This window comes from Bos indicus, chromosome 13 (assembly GCF_029378745.1).
Source record: "Bos indicus isolate NIAB-ARS_2022 breed Sahiwal x Tharparkar chromosome 13, NIAB-ARS_B.indTharparkar_mat_pri_1.0, whole genome shotgun sequence".
In the NCBI taxonomy this organism is placed as follows: Eukaryota; Metazoa; Chordata; class Mammalia; order Artiodactyla; family Bovidae; genus Bos; species Bos indicus.
Genome location: NC_091772.1, coordinates 34403149 through 34425838, shown reverse-complemented (window position 1 = coordinate 34425838; position 22690 = coordinate 34403149). Strand labels below are relative to the sequence as shown.

Below are 22690 nucleotides of genomic sequence, written 5' to 3'. Positions count from 1 at the left end.
TAAGGTTTCTTTCAGTTAGGTATGATGACATTCGTCCATGCTGTTGCTGGTATCAGCGCCTTCTTTCTCTTGGAGTAGTACTTCACTTTACGAGTACACAAGTCTGCTTATCCATTCTCCTACTGATGGACACCTGGGGGCTCTCTCTAGTTTTTGGCTACTATGAATGAAGTTACATATATTATGTACTTCTTGTGTACATCTTATTTTGTGAACTTATATTTTCCTTTTTCTTAGGTAGATAGATATCTAGGAGTAGAACTGCTGAGTCATCAGGAAAGTATGTCTAGCTTTTTAAGAAACTTCCAAATCTTTTTCCTAAGACATTGTACCATTTAACCCTCCTGCACAGTGTATAAGACTTCCAGTTGCTCTACGTCCCTGTTAAAATTTGGTGCTACCAAGCGATTTAATTTCAGCCATGCAGGTGGGCATCTCATCATTTTAACTTGCATTTCCCTGCTGAGTATAGGTTCACTGACCATCCCAATATCTTCTGTTGTGGAGTGCTGGTGTTATAAAGTGGCTTTTCAAAGCATTTGTCCCCCTACCCCACTTTTTCATTTCTGATCATCTGTGCTTCTGTTATGGAGTTGTATGAATTCTTTACCTATGCATACCCTTGACAAGTACAGGTTTTGTGAATATATTTTCCCCAATCTGTGGCTCCTCATTTTTCCTTAACAATAAGTGTCTTTTGATAAGCCTAAGATTTTTTTTTTAATTCTGATAAAGTCTAAGTCATAAATTTTTTCTCCTATGGTTATTGCTTTCTACATTTAAATCTTTGCCTACCTGCAAAGCATGAAGAGATTCTCTGATGCTTTTTTTTCTAAAACCCTTATGGTTTGAGCTTTTACATTTTGTAATGTGATCCATCTCAAATTAGTTTTTGTGCATGGCACAAGGTAGGAATTGAGATTCCTTTCTTCCCAATGGATATTTAGTTATTCCAGCACCATTTGTTGAAAAACTTTCCTCTCCCCAATGGGTTTGGATTTTTGTTGGAAATCCAACGACCATGTAACTGTGGGTCTCTTCCAGCCTCTCTGTTCAGTTGCATCAATCTGCCCGTGGATCTTTATGGCAGCACCACACTGTCTTGGTGATTGCATCTTTATGGTCATGTTATGAAGTCAACTCCTTCAGCTATGATTCTGAAATTGTTTATGGGATATTCTCAGTCTTTTATATTTCCATGTAACTTTTAGAATCAGTTTGTTAATTTTACAACAACAACAACAAAACCTGTGGGATTATGACAGAAATTAAGTTAAATCTATAGCTCAGTTTGGGGAGAACTGTCATCTAACTGAGTCTTTCAATCCATGACCTGTCATTCTGCTTCATTTACTCAAGGCTTCTTTTTCTCAGTAATGTTTTTATTATTTCCAAAGTAGAAATTTTTGCATGTCTTTGGTTAATTTTATTCCTAGATGTTGTGCTTTTATTAAAAATGGGAAATAGGTATTTTATTGATAATCTCAATTCAAAAATACTCGTATTTATTTACCTTCTATACACTAAGCAAAACAAGAACTTCTAAAAATGGGACAAGGATTCCATGACTTGGCAGTGAGATAAAGGAATGGAAAGAGTCCAAGAACACACATGATGGAAATGGAATAGAAAAATTTTGTTAATCCACTCACTGTAAGTATACTGTGATGGGGCAGGAAGGGGGTTCTATGTGACCACTCCTATCTGGAATTGTCTTGATCCTTGTGTCCTTCACAATGGACTGCTGCATGGGTGGCCTTGGTGAACTAACTTCCCTTCATCAGTGTTATTTTCTTATTCACTTAAAATGTTTCATAACTTTTTAGTTTCTGTGATTTCCTTGATTTTTTGTGTGTGTGTGTGTGCCTCATCAGTACTAGGAGAAGGCTGAGTCTGAGGCCCTTTGGGTTTTATCATCTTTTCTTCCACTTTCTGCCTCACTTGCCTCTCTTGCTCCTCTTTATTAACACCAATCACTGGTTTGTATTCTTCCTCTTCCACTTCTACCTTACTTAAGGATGGACATTTCTCACTGAAATAAGCTTTAAATTCTTCTACTTGGTCATTGCTGAGGAATAGAGTCTTAGGCTCATTAACAATTCTTTGGTCAAGTGTTTCTACACCTTCTGAAGAAACCTTATCCAAGGAGTTGCTCACAGTAAGATCAAGAAATACAGCATATTTGGGTAAACTTAACTTGTTCAAATCAATGACCCTTCATCCTTTATCAGATATACTTACGTATGAAAGAAACAAAAGATCCAACCTCTTTCTTTTCATTGTGGATCTTGGGCTAAAGATGACTCCAGTTCTTTTTTTTTTTTTTTTCTTTTCTACATGTCCATACATTTTTCTGAATTGATTTTTTATTTCCTTCATAGGCACTTTCTACTCAAGAAGTTGCTGCACAATCCTTTTTTTCTTCTGAGGGAAGCAAAATTAATAAAGCTTCATCATCTACCTGGCAGGTCTGTATGCTTTGTGAATGAGTTGGCCTCCTCTGGGTAATCAAACTGAAGAACTCAATTCATGGCCTGAATATCCAACACCCTGGCTGCAGTCTCAGTAGCAAGGAGCACTGTTTGCTCTCTTGAAGATAAACTTATTACAGACTTGCATTTTTCCTATCTCCTGCTGTCAACCACAGAAGTTGAGACTAGAAATACCAAAGTATAGGCAATAGGAAACTCAGTTTAAAGACTGAACCTCTCAACAACTGGAAAAAAAAAAATATAATGCTTCTCAAAAAGAACAGAGGATACTTATTTCTTACTTTAGCTCAAAACCTTCGTAGTTTTATTTCAAAGGGACAGCAGTGTTATGTTTTACTTTCCTAACCAACTCAAACATATTCAGAGATTTCAAAATTAAGTGCTCAAGGTATAAGGTATTTGACTTGTTTAACCTAGAAAAAGGCAAAGTCAATGTATTTTAGAAAGTTGTTTTTTTTTTTTTTAAATAATAGCATTCAGTGTCAGCAAAGTCCGTGCCCAAGATTTGTACTTCATCATGAACTAACCTTTAGAGAATGGTACCATAAACATTAATTACTTTATCCTTGTAATAGTTGGATATGTATGCAAACAAGTACATTTATGAGGCTGACCCTCTCAAACATCCTGTCTCAGGCCCTTTCCATCAATGATGAGACTGCTGAAAAGTCATGATTCTTTTCTAATTCTCAGAAAACCAAAGGCCTGAGAAATATATAAGTTCTCTCATAGGTAATACCATCAGGACACAAGAGTTCATCTGTCAAAGTCTGTTACAAATAATAAAAAACTTCTACTACTGGGATAAGGAAGTCTTCCCAGATGGCTCAGTAGTAAAGAATTCACCTGTCAATGCAGGAGATGCAGGTTCAATCGCTGGGTTGGGAAGATCCTCTGGAGGAGGAAATGGCAACCCACTCCATATTCCTGCCTGAAAATTCCATGAACAGAGGAGCCTAGTGGCCTATAGGCCATAGCATCACAAAAAGTCAGACACAACTGAGTGACTGAGCACGCACACTCCACTGTAGGACAAGGAAATCCAAGTCTTGCCAAATCCTGTTCTGGCATCTCTAAATACATCTTTATTCTGCAAAGTCAGGTTTTGTGTGTGTGTTTTTTTTTCTTTCTTTCATTTTTGTTTTTTAAATCTGTTCTCTATTATTGCCTCATAAAGGCCCAAAGGAATAATTTTTGAAAAAATTTTAAGTTCAAAACTATTTGCCTGTTGACTTATACTTGAAGGATTGTTTAGACAGATAACAATCTCTAAGTTACTTAATCTTTCCTTCCAAATCTTTAAAGTATATTCCATTTTCTTGCACTGATTGAAAGCTGAGGCCAATATAATTTCCCCCTTATAAAAATTTCAACATATCTGCCTGGCTCCCAAAAGGAATGGCTCTTGACCTCAAGTCCAACAATTTTGCTCGGTACTGACACACAGGATGCCCCTTGAATATGCAGGTTCTAGTTGTCTTTTATTTCAGAAGAGCTTACTCTCTAAAAATGGGATTTATTTCATTAGTTTGGGTGTCCTGTATTTACAATTAGATATATGATGGCCCTGCTCTTCCTGTCTTCAGTATCAACAGTCTACAAATTGGAACCGTATGATGACTAAGAGATATGTAGGCACAGATTGTTTAAAGGCAATCAAATTCCAGATCCTCATCTTCCTATTACTGATCCTTTCTGCAGTGTACCTGAAGCTAAGGTACCACATCAGCCTTCTTCTCTACCCCGCCTTCAGAATCACTCGTTTCCCACTTTATAAAAGGAATGAAGACCACTCACTTAATCCTGGCTAGTGCACTGCCCTGGAATGTAAAAACCCTCCAGGAAGCCAAGCCTGTAAGTGCTCCTTTAATCAAAGCACCACAATAAGGATTTGTTCTATCCCCATCATACATAAAACATACATATTTTATTAAGGGACGGAGTATGTGGGCCCATGTTAGTATATTACAAATTCAGATACATAGTAGAATGAAGCAGTAGTGAGAGTGTTTTTACTTAAGGACCTTACCTTCCAATACTTTTATTATTGTAAAAGATACACAACTCAACTCTAGGAGACTTTAGTGAGTGCAAAGCAAGAAATCTTGAAGGCAGCAGTATCACCGTATCCAGGCAACACGTGGTAAGTCTCTGTGCTTATCTATTTATCTACATTAGAATTAGAATTCAGCTGTGTGATGGTTGTCATGGAGACATACATTAACATATTTATTTGGGCTGAAAAATCAAGTTGGATTTTTACGGACAGAAGGAAGTCTGATTTGGAAGATGAGTTTAAAATTGACAACTAAGCTCTGTCAATGAGATTAAATGGCAATCATTTTCCCTAAATTGAGTGATGTATATTACAGCTTCAAGGTGCTGATGATAAAAGCACATTTCAGATACATGTTAAGACAAAAAGTTTCTCTAAAAACCAACTGCATGTTAGTAAATATATATTAAAATTCATTTTTCTAAATAACACTTTGTAAGTATATTGGGCTAAACAAGGTGCCTCTAAGTAAAAGAGTAACAAAACAGTCATTTGGTAAATCTTAGTTAAGCCTTTTTTGATAAACGTCCTCAAACTGAGAAAGTAAAAATAAATCCCCTTCAAAGTCAGATGTTGGATGCTTGGGGCTGGTGCACAGGGACGACCCAGAGGGATGGTATGGGGAGGGAGGAGGAGGGAGGAGGGTTCAGGATGGGGAACACATGTATACCTGTGGTGGATTCATTTCGATATTTGGCAAAACCAATACAATATTGTAAAGTTTAAAAATAAAATAAAATTAAAAAAAAAAAAAAAAAACAAAGTCAGATGTTTCCAATTCTTTGTTTTCCAAAAATGACTGAGTAATGGAGTTGCCAGTAGATAGATCACTGAAATAATTTATTGATCACTTTTAGATTTCTGGCATGTAACTAAGGATAAAAAAAAGTTAATAGACGATGCAGTTCTGGCATATTGTAAACACTGATATTTTAAAATCACAGGTATTACATCATCTTTTCAATGTGTATTTGACTTGGCTCACTCATTTCTATGACCTCATTTTTTTTTTTCTGTATCATTTCTTTTCCTTTGCACTCCTTCCAATTTCGTTTACATTCCTTTGGTAGTTTTTTTCTTCAACTGTTTTTTTCTGAATTGTGCTTCTGATTTCATGTGTGTGCGCTTAGTTGCTCAGTCATGTCAGACTCTTTGAGACCCCATATACTGTAGCCCACCAGGCTCCTCTGTCCATGTAGATTCTTCTGGCAAGAATACTGGAGTGGGTTGCCATGCCCTCCTCCAGGGGATCTTCCCAACCCAGGGATTGAACCTAAGTCTCCCGCATTGCGGGCAGATTCTTTACTGTCTGAGCCACCAGAGAAGCCCTCTAATTTTATAATTAAACTTAACTATAACTATTCATTTGTAACTTATAATTGAACCATTTCCCATTTTGTGTGTGATATGACATAGGAATTAAATAACATACTCTTTCACATGAGCATCTCTTACCCCAACTTGATATATTGAAAAATCTATTTATCCTTTCCCCCACTGGTCTATAATACCAGTTTTGTTATAAATCTAGGCCCCATATATATAGATGGATCTGTTTCTGAATTCTCAATTCTTTCTATTGGCCAATTTGTGTATCTTTGTACCATACACTGGCTTAATTATTATAATTTCATATTAAGTCACAATAAAAGGCAAGAAAGACACTTTGTCTTCACAATTTTTGGACCACTCCTTTACCGTTTAAGTTCAGAATTACAATGTTCAGATCATATCAGATCAGATCAGTTGCTCAGTTGTGTCCAACTCTTTGCGACCCCATGAATTGCAGCTCGCCAAGCCTCCCTGTCCATCATCAACTCCCGGAGTTCACTCAGACTCATGTCCATCAAGTCAGTGATGCCATCCAGCCATCTCATCCTCTGTCGTCCCCTTCTCCTCTTGCCCCCAGTCCCTCCCAGCATCAGAGTCTTTTCCAATGAGTCAACTCTTCGCATGAGGTGGCCAAAGTACTGGAGTTTCAGCTTTAGCATCATTCCTTCCAAAGAAATCCCAGGACTGATCTCCTTCAGAATAGACTGGTTGGATCTCCTTGCAGTCCAAGGGACTCTCAAGAGTCTTCTCCAACACCACAGTTCAAAAGCATCAATTCTTCGGTGCTCAGCCTTCTTCACAGTCCAACTCTCACATCCATACATGACCACTGGAAAAACCACAGTCTTGCTTAGACAGACCTTTGTTGGCAAAGTAACGTCTCTGCTTTTCAATATGCTGTCTAGGTTGGTCATAACTTTCCTTCCAAGGAGTAAGCGTCTTTTAATTTCATGGCTGCAGTCACCATCTGCAGTGATTTTGGAGCCCAGAAAAATAAAGTCTGCCACTGTTTCCACTGTTTCCCCATCTATTTCCCATGAAGTGATGGGACAAGATGCCATGATCTTCGTTTCCTAAATGTTGAGCTTTAAGCCAACTTTTTCACTCTCCACTTTCACTTTCATCAAGAGGCTTTTGAGTTCCTCTTCACTTTCTGCCATAAGGGTGGTGTCATCTGCATATCTGAGGTTATTGATATTTCTCCCGGCAATCTTGATTCCAGCTTGTGTTTCTTCCAGTCCAGCGTTTCTCATGATGTACCCTGCATGTAAGTTAAATAAACAGGGTGACAATATACAGCCTTGACGTACTCCTTTTCCTGTTTGGAACCAGTCTGTTGTTCCATGTCCAGTTCTAACTGTTGCTTCCTGACCTGCATACAGATTTCTCAAGAGGCAGGTCAGGGGTCTGGTATTCCCATCTCTTTCAGAATTTTCCACAGTTTATTATGATCCACACAGTCAAAGGCTTTGGCATAGTCAATAAAGCAGAAATAGATGTTTTTCTGGAACTCTCTTGCTTTTTCCATGATCCAGCAGATGTTGGCAATTTGGTCTCTGGTTCCTCTGCCTTTTCTAAAACCAGCTTGAACATGTGGAAGTTCACGGTTCACATATTGCTGAAGCCTGGCTTGGAGAATTTTGAGCATTACTTTACTAGCGTGTGAGATGAGTGCAATTGTGTGGTAGCTTGAGCATTCTTTGGCATTGCCTTTCTTTGGGATTGGAATGACAACTGACCTTTTCCAGTCCTGTGGCCACTGCTGAGTTTTCCAAATTTTCTGGCATATTGAGTGTAGCACTTCCACAGCATCATCTTTCAGGATTTGGAATAGCTCAACTGGAATTCTATCACCTTCACTAGCTTTGTTCGTAGTGCTGCTTTCTAAGGCCATCATTACAATGTTATGTATCACCAAAATAACAATAAAGATGAACACTAATTGTTGTTGTTAAGCTGCTCAGTCATGTCTGACTCTTTGTGACCCCACTGACTGCAGCATGCCAGGCTTCCCTGTTCATCACCAACTCCCGAAGCTTACTCAAACTCACGTCCACTGAGTCAGTGATGCTATCCAATCATCTTGTTCCCCACTGTCCCCTTATCGTCCTGCCCTCAATCTTTCCCAGAATCAGGGTCTTTTCCAATGAGTCATCTCTTCGTATCAAGTGTCCAAAGTATTGGAGTTTCAGCTTCAGCATCAGCCCTTCCAATGAATATTCAGGATTGACCGGTTGGATCTCCTTGCAGTCCAAGGGACTCTCAAGAGTCTTCTCCAACATCACAGTTCAAAAGCATCAATTCTTCAGCACTCAGCCTTCTTTATGGTCCAACTCTCACATCCATACATAACTACTGGAAAAACCACAGCTTTGTCTATATGGACCTTTGTTAGTAGTAGTAACGTTAAAATCCGAAAGTCTATTAGGAATTTGATTCTAGGTGTATTGAGAGAATTAGCATCTTTGCAACAATGAGTTTTAGAAACCATTAATACAGTGTTTCTCTCCATTAAGCTGGTTTGTAGTTAACGTCTTTCGATAAAAGTTTATGTTTGTCAATAAAGGTTGTTGACACTATATTTATTCAAATGCTGTTTATATTGTGCCTCTATCATAAAACTTTATATTTTTAAAATTGCCCTTTCTGTAGTAACTCTGCTGTGGAGAAACCTGACAACACCAAATGATGAAGATTAACATCGCTAGTGATGTCATGTGGACAGGATGTGATACAATCATGAGAAAACATCAGCCAAACCCCTTCCCTGGTGGCTCAGGCAGTAAAGAATATGCCTGCAATGCAGAAGACCCAGGTTTGATCCCTGGGTTGGGAAGATCCCCTAGGGAAGGGAGTGCTACCCACTCCAGTATTCCTGCCTGGAGAATTCCATGAACGTAGGAGCCTGGCAAGCTACAGTCCATGGGGTCACAAAGAGTCAGACATGACTGAGTGACTTACACACACAAACACCCCAACTGAGGTCCATTCTACAAAAGATCAGACCACTGTCCTTCCAAGTGCCAGGTCCTAGAAAGAAAAGAGCAAGAAATTGATGTAAACTGAAATAGACTAGAGTTAACAGTTACATGGAGTTTGATCACGAAAGAGAGAAAAGGGCAAGGGTAGAAAAACTGAGGAAAATGTGAATAAAGGCATAGTTCAGTTAACATTATTGTATCAATGTTAATTTCTTAGCTTGAGAAGTTAAACCATGTTTAGGATGTTATAGGATGTTAATTATTTCAAAATAAAATGTTCTTAAAAATTACCTCCTCTATTTTTTTTTTGTTGTTGGCGGTCCACAGAAATGCAACTGGCTTTTCTATACTCATCTTGTATCCAAAAACCTCGCTAAACTCTCTAGTTAATGCTAAGAATTTAGCTGCAGAGTTCTGTAAAATTTCTACATAGACAATTATCAGTTCAGTCGCTCAGTAGTGTCCGACTCTTTACAACCCCATGAATCGCAGCACACCAGGCCTCCCTGTCCATCACCAACTCCCGGAGTTCACTCAAACTCACGTCCATTGAGTCAGTGATGCCATCCAGCCATCTCATCCTCTGTCATCCCCTTTTCCTCCTGCCCCCAATCCCTCCCAGCATCAGAGTCTTTTCCAATGAGTCAACTCTTCACATGAGGCGGCCAAAGTACTGGAGTTTCAGCTTTAGCATCATTCCTTCCAAAGAAATCCCAGGACTGATCTCCTTTAGAATGGACTGGTTGGATCTCCTTGCAGTCCATGGGACTCTCAAGAGTCTTCTCCAACACCACAGTTCAAAAGCATCAATTCTTCGGCACTCAGCTTTCTTCACAGTCCAACTCTCACATCCATACATGACCACTGGAAAAACCATAGCCTTGACTAGACAAACCTTTGTTGGCCAAGTAATGTCTCTGCTTTTGAATATGCTATCTAGGTTGGTCATAACTTTCCTTCCAAGGAGTAAGCATCTTTTAATTTCATGGCTGTAGTCACCATCTGCAGTGATTCTGGAGCCCAGAAAAATAAAGTCTGCCACTGTTTCCACTGTTTCCCCATCTATTTCCCATGAAGTGACGGGGCCAGATGCCATGATCTTCGTTCTCTGAATGCTGAGTTTTAAGCCAACTTTTTCACTCTACACTTTCACCTTCATCAACACGCTTTTGAGTTCCTCTTCACTTTCTGCCATAAGGGTGGTGTCATCTGCATATCTGATGTGATTGATATTTCTCCCGGCAATCTTGCTTCCAGCTTGTGGTTCATTCAGCCCAGTGTTTCTCATGATGTACTCTGCATAAAAGTTAAATAAGCAGGGTGACAATATACAGCCTTGACGTACTCCTTTTCCTGTTTGGAACCAGTCTGTTGTTCCATGTCCAGTTCTAACTGTTGCTTCCTGACCTGCATACAGATTTCTCAAGAGGCAGGTCAGGGGTCTGGTATTCCCATCTCTTTCAGAATTTTCCACAGTTTATTGTGATCCACACAGTCAAAGGCTTTGGCATAGTCAATAAAACAGAAATAGATGGTTTTCTGGAACTCTCTTGCTTTTTCCATGATCCAGCAGATGTTGGCAATTTGATCTCTGGTTCCTCTGCCTTTTCTAAAACCAGCTTGAACAACTGGAAGTTCACAGTTCACATATTGCTGAAGCCTGGCTTGGAGAATTTTGAGCATTACTTTACTAGCGTGTGAAATGAGTGCAATTGTGTGGTAGTTTGAGCATTCTTTGGCATTGCCTTTCTTTGGGATTGGAATGAAAACTGACCTTTTCCAGTCCTGTGGCCACTGCTGAGTTTTCCAGATTTGCTGGCATATTGAGTGTAGCACTTTCACAGCATCATCTTTCAGGATTTGAAAGAGCTCAACTGGAATTCCATCACCTCCACTAGCTTTACTCGTAGTGATGCTTTCTAAGGCCCACTTGACTTCACATTCCAGGATATCTGGCTCTAGGTGAGTGATCACACCATCGTGATTATCTGGGTCATGAAGATCTTTTTTGTACAGTTCTGTGTATTCTTGCCACCTCTTCTTAATATCTTTGGCTTCTGTTAGGTCCATACCATTTCTGTTCTTTATTATTTACCAATAGTGACCATTTTTTTCTTCCTTTCCATTCCTACATCTTTTTTTTTTTTTTTTTTTTAAGGTTCACCCACTTGCAACATTTCACTCTGCTGGCTAGGATCTCTGGTACAATACTGAATAGACATGGTGATATCATGGATCTTTACCTTTTAAGAGTTAAATTATATCTGCTTATGGCCAGTGATTATTTTAATTTCACCAGAATAATGTAAGGAAAATAAATTGCTTTTGCTTTGAACATTTATATCATAGAGATTGCAATACAATTTTTAAAAATTTTCTAATACTAAAATGTTTATTTGAAAAGCATAAAAAGATATACTACATAAACTAACATGACAAAAAAAGAAAAGCAATACAGTATTATGTCACTAAAAGAAAATAAAAGTTCTGATGCTGACCTTTGTTACCTGTAGACAATTAACAGACTTTTCTTTCAGTTCATGGTATGGAGCTGTCATTGCCAAGTAGCTGCCAAGCCAGAGTCCCCAATTCCAAACCCTTCTCTCTTGTGCCAGAGGTGGTCTTGTGCATAGTTTTCCCGTAAAACAACATCAGTGGGAGGGGACTGAATGTCAGACCTCAGTTTGAGGCTTTTCAGAAGCAGGTAAGGTGGGTTCCTGCTCCTTTCTCAGTTGCTGGAGGATTCAAAGGTCCAGGATATAGACCATCATCTACTGATCAAGAACACATTCAGTGTACTGCTCAATAGCAATAAATATATTTTAATTAGGTTGAAGCTATTATGTTTTTTGTAGTTCATTTACTATAGCACTTAGCTTTTCCCAAGTAACATAAAAAATGCTACCTTTAAGTGAAGTACAAGCCAAACAAAAAATCTAAAATAGATGAGAACTGCTTAGAGGCCCAGCAGCAGGAAAGAGAGAAACCAAGGAAAAGACAGAAACAGTCATGTCACACAGTCACAAATTTTCTTTTTTTAATCAATTGTTTAAAAAAGATTTTTTTTGATGTGGACCATTTTTAAAGTCTTGACTGAACTTGTTACAATATTGTTCTCTTTTATGTTTCAGTTTTTTGGCCGTGAAGCATGTAGGATCTTAGCTCCCCAACTAGGGATCAAACTTGCAACCCCTGCGTTGAAAGGCAAAGTCTTAACCCCTGGATAACCAGGGAAGTCCCAGTCACAAAACTTTTAATATTAATACAAGTGCTGGGTTGTGGAAAGGAATCCGTGGTGACAGAAGTCATAAAAGTGGTTGTGCCTCAGAGGGAGCAAATCAAAGTGAAATAGCTAGAAAGCGGCTTGCATTAGGGATAATGGAAATGCTCTCTATCTTATTCTTGGAGGTGGTTTACATGGGGGTATACAACTGTCAAAACTCATTAAACTGAAAGCTGTGTGTTTATTGTATGTAAATTATACCTCAATTTCTGAAAATGCATGAGATAGCTTCAAAGGCCCAACAAGTGTCTAACTAAGACTATGCATGTGTGCTCAGTCGCTTCAGTCATGTCTGATTCCTTGGGACCCCGTGGACTATAGCCCACCAGGCTCCTCTGTCCATGAGATTCTCCAGGAAGAATACTGGAGTGGGTTGCCATGCCCTCCTCAAGGGGATCTTTCCGACCGAGGGATCGAACCAGTGTCCCTTAGGTCACCTGCACTGCGGCAGGTTCTTTACCACTAGCACCACCTGGGAAGGCCAACTAAGCCTATAGCTGTAAGGGAAAAGAGACAGAAAGCAGAACATTAGAATAACATTATTACTTGCTGTATTTATTGAGAATTTACAAGAAAGAAATCTGCATGGGCAAGAAATAAGAGGTCTGAGGGCAAAACTGAAAGGGAGCAGAGAATCCAGAAATCTGGAGGCTCCCAGAGTTAGAAAATTTGATTGCTTCTGGACTATACACAGTAAAAGAGGAGACTGAAAAATGCTTTGAGCAAAAATGGCCTTTTACATTTTCTATTGTGAATGGAGGGAAGTCAGCCTTGCTGTAGATCAGGATGAGCACATGAACTTCCCATGAAACCTATTTCAATTGGCCAACCAAGGACCCTTGTAAGTTGAGAGACAGGGGAATTGCAGAGAGGAAACAAAGGAATAAATTAGGTGTGGGATCCTCTGGTGTGCTCTTTTGGCTAGAGTGACAGTACATAATTTATTGTCCAAGCTGGGATAGTTTTGAGAGTGAAAGAGGGCATTATTACTTAATATGCATGAGCACTATTAATATAAACTGAGACTGTCCCTGCCAGACTGGGACACCCAGTCCTTCTCTTACTGGCAAATGGAGTCAACTACAAGAAGGCGGATTAGAAGCCAAAGTTTCTGAGGGCACAACAAGCCCCAAAACTTCACAAGCTTTGCCTCTAAGCCGCTGGCTGACTCTGCAAACAATGTGCAAGCTGCCAAAATTGCAAGGTCAGAGAGTAGGGAAAAAGGTTACATAGCCCCCAGTATGTGCTGCATGCTGAGTCGCTCAGTCATGTCCAACTCATTTCAACCCCATGGACTGCAGCCCACCAAGCTCCTCTGTCCATGGGGATTTTACAGGCAAGAATACTGGAGTGGATTGCCATGCCCTCCTCCAGGGAATCTTCCCAACACAAGGATTGAAATCAGGTATCCTGCATTGCAGGAGGATTCTTTACTAGCTGAGCTACCAGAAATGCCCAAATAGCCCCCAAAGAGGTATATTTTTCAAGGACCACGTAACTGTGGGCTTGGAAGAAGATGAGCAGAGAACCTTCCAGTAGATAGATTCAGGTCCTAGAGAATAATGTACAAAGAATTTTCATCTGGAGAGCAGGGCCAGAGTCTAATCAAGGGACATCTTCTACCCTGGATGAGAGATCTTCCAAACGCTTCTTGCCATTTTTATTTATTTTTTGGTCACTGTCAATATTCCTAATTCTAAATGCTCACTTAGCTTCAGAAAATTAAACACAAACTCATAACCTGCTACTTGGGCCTAATACAATAAATTATGAACACTGCATGTAATGTGATGGTGGTGAGAATAAACCCAAAGAGTCTTTTACAAAGATCACTGAGCTGCCTGCCAGGAGGCCATGATTCTCATCCAACCTTCACTATTAAGTGTGTGACCCTGGATAAATCATGATTCCTCTGGACTTCAGTTCCTTCATTTGTAAAATGAAGATGAGGATGCCTTCCAGTTCTGTAATTCTAATTTAAAATTCTTGACCTTGCTGAGCCAAAAGAACTACAAAAATCCTCTACAAAATGTCATTACCTGGAGAATCCATAATAGACAAGTGAGTCTGGTTTTTACAGCAGAAGCAACTCAGCACAATTCTAAAAAGTTATATTGGCAAGAAGGATCTTGGCACTTTTTCATTTCTTGATTTTTCTATATTATTTTGCTCTCATTATAGTACATTAAGGAATAAAATATAGCCCTTTTTAAGGGAAAAAGAAACCTGCCTTCCATTTCATTAGGCGTTCAAAACTAATCCAAAAAGAGGGGAGCTATATTGCAGATCGTCAGTCCAGGTTTGATGCATGAGACAGGGTACTCAGGGCTGATGCACTGGGATGACCCAGAGGGATGGGATGAGGAGGGAAGAGGGAGGGGGGGTTCAGGATGGGGAACACATATACAACCATGGCTGATTCTTGTCAATGTATGGCAAAAACCACTACAATATTGTAAAGTAATTAGCCTCCAATTAAAATAAATAAATTTAAAAAAAAGGAACACAAAGAAAAAAATTTAAAAAAAAAAAGAAATTTCAATTCTTTGTAATATTTACAAACTAAATTTCAGAATGTTTTAAAAACCAAAATGCAATTTAGAGAAAACTTTCCATCTAAAAAAATACCATAAAACTATATTTTATTATACAGTCAGTATGCACTGAATCTTAAAAATATTATTTTTTCAAATATTAATTTTAACAATTTTAAATTAATTCACACTAATTAAAATGTGGAAAACATGTCTGCTAAATTTTAACTTTTGATGCTTCTAATTTCTGGAAGAAAATAACACTCGAGACTATCTTCTTCACTGATAAAAGACAAAAAGTAATATTTCATGCTACATTCTCAACTCACTAATATTCAATATTTGTTTTTCTCTTTCTGACTTCACTCTGCATTACCGACTCTAGGTGACCCAATTTCATTCATTTTTATGGCTGAGTAGTATTCCATTGTATATATGTACCACAATTTATTTATAGATTGATCTGCCTACAGACATTTAGGCTGCTTTCATGTCCTGGCTATTTTAAATAGCGTAGCAATGACATATATACACTACCATGTATAAAACAGATAGCTGGTGGGAAGCTGCTGTAAAGCACAGGGAGCTCAGCTCTGTGATGGCCTGGAGGGTGGGCGGGGAGAGAAGCTCAAGAGGGAGGGGATGTATGTATACATATGGCTGATTCACACTGCTGTACAGCAGAAACAAATACTACACTGTATAGCAATTATAGTCCAATTTTTTTTAACTAAAAAAACCCCCAATATCCTACATAGATATTGTGTTACTCATAATTAATAGTTTTATACATGTATAAGGATAACCTGATGGTTCAGTGGTAAAGAATCTGCCTACCAAGCAGGAGATCTAGGTTCAATCTCTGGGTCAGGAAGATCCCCTGGAGAAAGAAGTGGCAACCCACTCTAGTATTATTGCCTGGGAAATCCCATGGACAGAGGAGCCTGGCAGGTTACAGTCCATGGGGTTGCAAAAGAGTTGGACACAATATAGCGACTAGACAACAATATACACGTATAAAAATAAGAGCCAAACATTTGTCACTTCAAATCACTATATGCTGGATAAAGAAAAAACAGCCAACATTTTGCAGATCATGCTATCACATACCTTAATACCAGTGAGTTTCTAAATCAGTTATTTATTGTCACTGACTACAAAGCTATGGACCAGATGTTGCACTACCATATAAAACAAGGAATATAAACTTTACAGTGCTTTGAGAAAAGATTATTCAATTATCTGTTGAGTGAATAAAACAATAAGGAACTAAAATAAGCACCATAAAATACTCTGAATCTCTAAAACACAAATTTGAAGGCATACTTTAGATTATATAAAAGATATAAATAAGTTTAAATAATGTAAAATTTGTAAGTGGAATATTTTAAATGTGCTAAGGAAATTATTTAGAGATACTTGACAGTAACTCTGAGGTAAAAGAAGATTTTCACCTTCCTCTGCTAAGTCACAGTATCACAACTTTTTTAATGATAAAAATTATCCCTTAAGAGACTGTTTCAAAAATTTATGTTTACACATAAGTACTGATGTTGAGAAGTCTCTTGTTTGTTCTTATGCAGAATACTTTGTATATGACAATTTTTCTTCTCTGGATTCTGGGAGAGTGTCTTGTATTATTTCTCTGATAACTTTCTCCCATTTTCTCTTGGATTAAGTGAGTGACTGAACTTTCTGGATTATGTCAATCCCTGTCAGTCCGTCAGTTCAGTCACTCAGTCATGTCTGACTCTTTGTGACCCCATGGACTGCAGCATGCCAGGCCTCCCTGTCCTTCACCATCTCCCAGAGCTTGCTCAAACTCATGTCCATTGATTCAGTGATGCCATCCAACCATCTCATTCTCTGTCGTCCCCTTCTCCTCCCACCTTCAATCTTTCCCAACATCAGGGTCTTTTCAAATAAGTCAGCTCTTCGCATCAGGTGGCCAAAGGATTGGAGTTTCAGCTTCAGCATCAGTCCTTCTAATGAATATTTAGGGCTGATTTCTATTAGGATTGAATGACTGGATCTCCTTGCAGTCCAAGGGACTCTCAAGAGTCTTCTCCAATACCACAGATCAAAAGCATCAATTCTTCGTTGCTCAGCTTTCTTTATAATCCAACTCTCACATCCATACACAATTACTGGAAAAACCACAGCTTTGACTAGACAGACCTTTGTTGGAAAAGTAATGTGAATATGCTGTCTAAGTTGGTCATAGCTTTCCTTCCAAGGAGAAGGTGTCTTTTAAATTCATGGCTGCAGTCACCATATGCAGTGATTTTGGAGCCCAAGAAAATAAAGTCTCTCACTATTTCCATTGTTTCTCCATCTATTTCCCATGAAGTGATGGGACCGGATGCCATGATCTTAGTTTTCTGAATGTTGAGTTTTAAGCCAACTTTTTTCACTCTCCTCTTTCACTTTCATCAAGAGACTCCTTAGTTCTTTGCTTTCTGCCGTAAGGGTGGTATCATCTACATATCTCAGGTTATTGATATTTCTCCCAGAAATCTTGATTACAGTTTGTACTTTATCCAGCTCAGCATTTCACATGATGCACTCTGCACGTAAGTTAAATAAGCAATCCCTGTAAGAAATTTGTTTCAACCATCATATTCTTAATTTTTGTGGGTTTCTTTTTGTTCTTTAATTTTCCTTTCTTTTCTTCTCCTTTTTAAAAAGGACTCTGTTATCCATGCAAAATCTCACATTTTCAGAGACAGTACTTCTAGTCCATTTCTTAAGTTTCCTATTTCTGTCTCTACAGTTCTGTCTTAGAGTTCTCTGTTGCTCTTAATTTCTGCTTTCCTATGGGAGGCATTTCCACATATCTGTTGATCTTTGGCTGTCTTTTCCATTTAAGTGGGAAATTACCAGCAAAGCAAGATGGCAGCTCTGTCTGTGGACTGAGCTTGTTGAAGGTGCTCTTTATTGAAAAGCAGCCAGCTGGTTTTCCCTGTGGGGAACCCCTGTAAGGAGTTTTTCTGCAAACAGTTAGCTTCTCTAGAGAAACTCCTAGCACCTGAATGGGGACTTAGAAGTTTGGCTCCTGGTGCTCAAAGTGCAGGGCAGATGTCTACGTAACCCCACTCTCGGAGCTCCCATGTTCCCAAGCCTAGGTTCTCTTAAGACTCAACATCTCCAGAGAATAAACGTCTCATCCTCTGGGGAAGGTGGGTATCCAGCTGGGTTGAGACAAGGACCCGTGTGTCCAACTGGTCCTTTTACAGACTTTCAACTGAGTCTGTGTTTCTAACTATTCCTCCAGCCTGACCTGATAACTGTAATCACAGGACCTCCCAAGGTTCTGCAAGGCAAAACTGTTTCCTTTCCTGTTACTCTCTGTGGGAGCTCAGATTTTCACCTTCCTCTGCTAAGTCACAGCATCACAACTTTCTGTTCACGTCAGTGGATTAGGGTTAGTGATGTCATCTACCTTTTATCAAAGATAGAGCTGGAATTTTTTATTTCCTTCGTTTTGGATGGATTTTGTAATAAGAGAAGGCAGAACATTCTTTGCATCTTAAAATCAGAACCTACAGTCTTTACATGACTTCACACATCGTGTGTCACAGTCTGAGGCCACTATAGTTTTGGTCTGCTGAGCACTTGCTTCCATTGCCCTTCTTTGAATTCCTTTGGAGAAAGCCTCTCTCACTCCAGGAGACTCAAGGGGGGCCTTCAGTCCCTGGGTACACACACACTCCTCTACTGCAGAACCGGGAATACAAGTCCTTGGCTAGGACTCAGTGATCATTCATCAAATGGGGTTAAGGAGAGTTGATTCGCATCTTCCTTAAGGCAGGTAGTGAGGCATTTGGCCCAATGAATTATCTTTCCATTGGGTCTGCTAAACTGGGAAGATGACAGTCCCAAGTTGCTGCCGGCCAGTCATCTTACTGATCACATGCTGTCTGGAGAATGACGAACAAAGAAACCGGCAGAGCCGAAAGAGTCCAGCTGAGATCATCTGAGTTCCTGGCTGCAGTCATGCCTGACGCCAGATGCACCTCTGGAAACCATAGTTATATAAACAATTAAGTTCCTTTGATTTGCATATGCTGGCTTGAGCTGGCCTTCACGCATTTGCAACCGAAGGAGTTCTGATGAATTCATCATTTAATTGAAGTGTTCCAAATTACTAACAGTTGAATGATACAATACCACTTCTTTGCCAAAAATTAAACAGCCTAACCTCTTTTACTAAAATAAAATCACAAATCATACACCCATATGTCCCTTTCGCCATTTAGGTAAGATACTTTGATTTTATCTGAATATTCTCATTTTTCAGGGCAGTGTACCTTGGAGAAAGATTTTATATATATATATGTACTATAGTTTTACAAACCCAATAGCCCCTAACTTGCAGAACAAATTTCATCCAGGGACTTCAAAAAGTCTTATCATCTCTTTAAACCTTCTCTATCAGGGCTCTTAGTTTATAATAAACTTCAAGTTTTATGGCTGTCTTGCATAAAAGTTATGTGGAAAAACAAAATAATGTATCTCAAAATATTTGTTCCCTTTGAAAGAAAAGTAAGGTTTAAATGTAAATAATTATTTAGCCTCAATCTCTGATCTAGAGCCTGGATACCAGGATAATTTCAATGCAAGGGTTTATGGGAAAGAGGGAGAGAGTAATAACATGCTTCCAAGGAAGCAGGAGGGATGCTTAGAAGTCCTGTGTCTCTGGATGCTCCTCCTGGACTAAGCTCTCCAATATCACCTCCGGGGCACTGTGCTCACCCAGCCCACAGTCAACGTTTGAGCCTCTGAGTCTAAAGTTCCTATCTGGGTCTTTTATCAGTTTCAAGTGCATCTAGAAGCCATGCAGGTAATCCAACAGCACGAGGAGGCTAAACATTATTAATGTATTATAATTATTTTATTTGTATGAAAAATAAATCGTATTAATATTCCAGTCTCTCGCACTCTCTTTTATTGACTTACTTTTTTTCATGAAGCATTTCTATCTCTTATTCCTACTTTCACCATGGTTTGCTTCATAATGCTATCTTAAATAATAGCTTTTTGGCATAGAAACTCCTTGTATGCATAGAAATTGTGTCTGAGTAAACACAGATAACAATGAAGATAATTAATAGTTCAGTTCATTGAAACTGAGTATGTGCCACGCACTGTTCCAAGGGCTTTATAGGGTCTGTCTTCACTTCAAGCCTAAAAGGTGGGAGGGGGAAGGTGGGTACCCTCATCCTCATTTTGCAGATGAGGGCGAGGAGGCACTGAGACGGGTGAGCAACTGCCCAGATGAGAGAGCAAACAAGGTATAAGTATGACTCCAGGTACTTTATTCCAAGGACCTCTGCCCTTAAACAACTATTCTGTGCTCCACCAAGAAACACGCCATCAGTTATGGGCTGAATTGTGTTCCCCAAAATGTTATGCTGAGGTCGTAAGCCCGTGACCCTATGGACTCTGGCCCGCCAGGCTCTTCTGTCCATGGAATTTTTCCAGGCAAAGATACCGGAGTGAGTTGCCATTTCTTTCTCCAGGGGATCTTTCCAACCCAGGGATCGAACCGTGTCTCCTGCATTAGCAGGCAGATTCTTTACCACTGAGCCAACAGGGAAGCCCTGTCCTGGAATAGGGTAGGTCCTATTACAATATGATGGCTGTTCTTACGGGAAGAAAGGCTGGACACAGGGAAGACAGTAATGAGAAGATGGGGTAGAGGGTGGAGTGATGCAGCCACAAAGCAAGGAACACGTGGTGCCACCTGAAGCTATGGATCCGAGAGGCCTTTGCAGGAGCAAGGCTCTGCCAGCACCTGGATTTCAGTTTTCTTGCCTCCAAAACAGTGAGAGTAAAAATTGCTGTTGTTTAAAGCCACCCAGTTTATGGTACATTGTTACACACAATAGTCCTAGGAGAATAACAGTCTCTCAGGTATATTGAAACATGCTATCCTCTCAACCTGTTATTTTCAGTTTTAACACAAATGGCAGAGTGGGTAACATTTAACTTTCCTCTTAATTCTATTTAAAGAAAACCAATAGTGAAGGGCAGGGGTTGCAGGGGGTAGGTTGTGAGACCTGGAAAGTTCTCACTCATCTCATAGAGGCAGCTCCTCACTAGCTCTAATGGACGACAGTCACTTCGAATGGCAGGCCTAAAGCTGTCACATCTTACAGTTTTCCAGAAAACCCAGAAATCTGGGTGTGCACATTAAAGGGGTTAACAGAAAATCCAATTAGAAACTAGTTGGAATAACACCAGTTAATAATGTTATTCATGTTGAAAACAAACACTGTACAAGCCAAATGTGGTCCATAGCGATGGACCAAATTGGGCCACAGTGTCTGCTGTGTGTGTGCACTCTTTGCTTCCTAGGTCTCCTTTCCCATTCTGGAGGCCTCCAGCCACCACACCTAGGAAGCAGGTTCAGGGTTGGCCCAAGAAGCAGTGGGAGTCAGCACCTCAGGACCAGGGACCCTTCTTGGGATGTGTGGCAGATGGGGAAGAGTCCTACACACATCTGCTCCAAGGCTGACTGAGTGCAGACTTCTCGATCCATATCTGAGCACTGTTCTAATACCATCCTTCCAATGGTCTCAGCTGGTCTTCTGAAAGCATTTATCTTTAGACCTAGGGCTTTAATGGGGTAAAAGTTTGGGTTAAGCCTAGGACATGACCTTGGTACTTCCCAGGCTCACAGACACTTCATTCATAGTCTTGTCCTTATAACTTAATGAGTTCCCTACCTTTCTTATCTCTTCTCTGTATACTTGAAAGAAGCGTAACTGGATGACAACTCAGAGCTCAGAGCTGTCTTTCAGTATTCACCATCCTGTAATCTATGAAAGGTGCCCAGAAACCTGGAACCACTTTTGAACAGCAATTCTGTGAAAGCACGTTTACAAAATGTGACTTTCATACTTGGGCTTACTAAAAACTTCAAAAATATAAACTGTTCTGAGAACATTAACATTATTGCTAGTCTGACACATCTATGACTATTCAACAGCCTGAGAATTTTCCAGGTCCTCACTGGCTACAAACATTTCTTCAGTATCTACTAGAGTCCAAACCTGTTTGATATGGTGCAGAAATGAATCATCTCTTCTGGTGAATGAAAGGGGGTCCCTGGGATGCTGCCAGGACTCTCTCCGCTGCACCTGAGATACCTAAATCAGGGATGAGATACCTAATTCAGGGATGCAGCTTGCACATGATGGTGGTAGGGATTATAAAACTGACAAATGTCATTTTGGAAGCTTTATAGAGCAATGTTAAGATGTGAAATACCACAAAATCTGTCCAAGTCATCTCATTTAATGTTTTAAGGTTTTTACTAGTTTTTCTCTTGACTTAAAAATCTCTCTTCTTCCATTGGGTTTTATACCTATAAAATCATACCGAAATTCACTAGCTTATTATTCTCACAACAGTATCAAATGGTCAGTAAAACGGGTTTTAGTCCCGTAGGACAGCCAAGGGAACTGAACCTGAGAGCAGCTTTGGTTGTCAGTGGGGAAGGAGAACCTTACTACACCCAAATCTGCCTCCAACCTCCAATTTCAAGTCACTGATCTTTCTCAACAAATAAAAGGCACATGGGCTTGTAGGATCAGGCTGTTCAATTAGTGAGATGATCAGATTTGGGATTGAAACCCAGATCTATCACCGACTAGACCTCTGACCTCAGATTCATTTTTTAAACATTTCTCAAGCCCAAATTCCTCCATTGTAAAATGGAGTTAAGATCCTAAAAGACACATAAAGGACATGGTGCAGAGCAGTACTCAACAGATTTATTTCCCTCTCCCTTTCTTGTCCGGCTCCTTCAAGTCTAAGCAGACCATTCATCATCTGGTTAAACATTTGGATGATTAGTGAAAAACCTAAGTTTTATATAGTAAAAAAGTGGAGCTATTGACAACACAACAATAAATTGTCACAGGCAAACAAGGCCACAGCAGAAAGTGCTGTCACATAAGCACTATTACAAAACAGCCAAGAGAGTGGTTCTTTTTTTTTTTTTT

At 39.5% G+C, this 22690-nt stretch overlaps 1 protein-coding gene across 16 annotated transcripts in view; it reads right to left on the bottom strand.

The window, feature by feature from the left end:
* Positions 1-22690, bottom strand: part of ZNF438 (zinc finger protein 438) — a 216643-nt gene that overhangs the window by 79160 nt on the left and 114793 nt on the right. For 10 of the 16 annotated variants that reach the window (XM_070800930.1, XM_070800929.1, XM_070800926.1 and 7 more), the window contains one exon: positions 21737-21832. The exons of the other annotated variants lie outside the window; for them this stretch is intronic. In XM_070800930.1, the coding sequence (XP_070657031.1) occupies positions 21737-21832 (96 nt within the window). The remainder of the gene's footprint in view (positions 1-21736; positions 21833-22690) is intronic. 16 annotated transcript variants of the gene reach the window in all.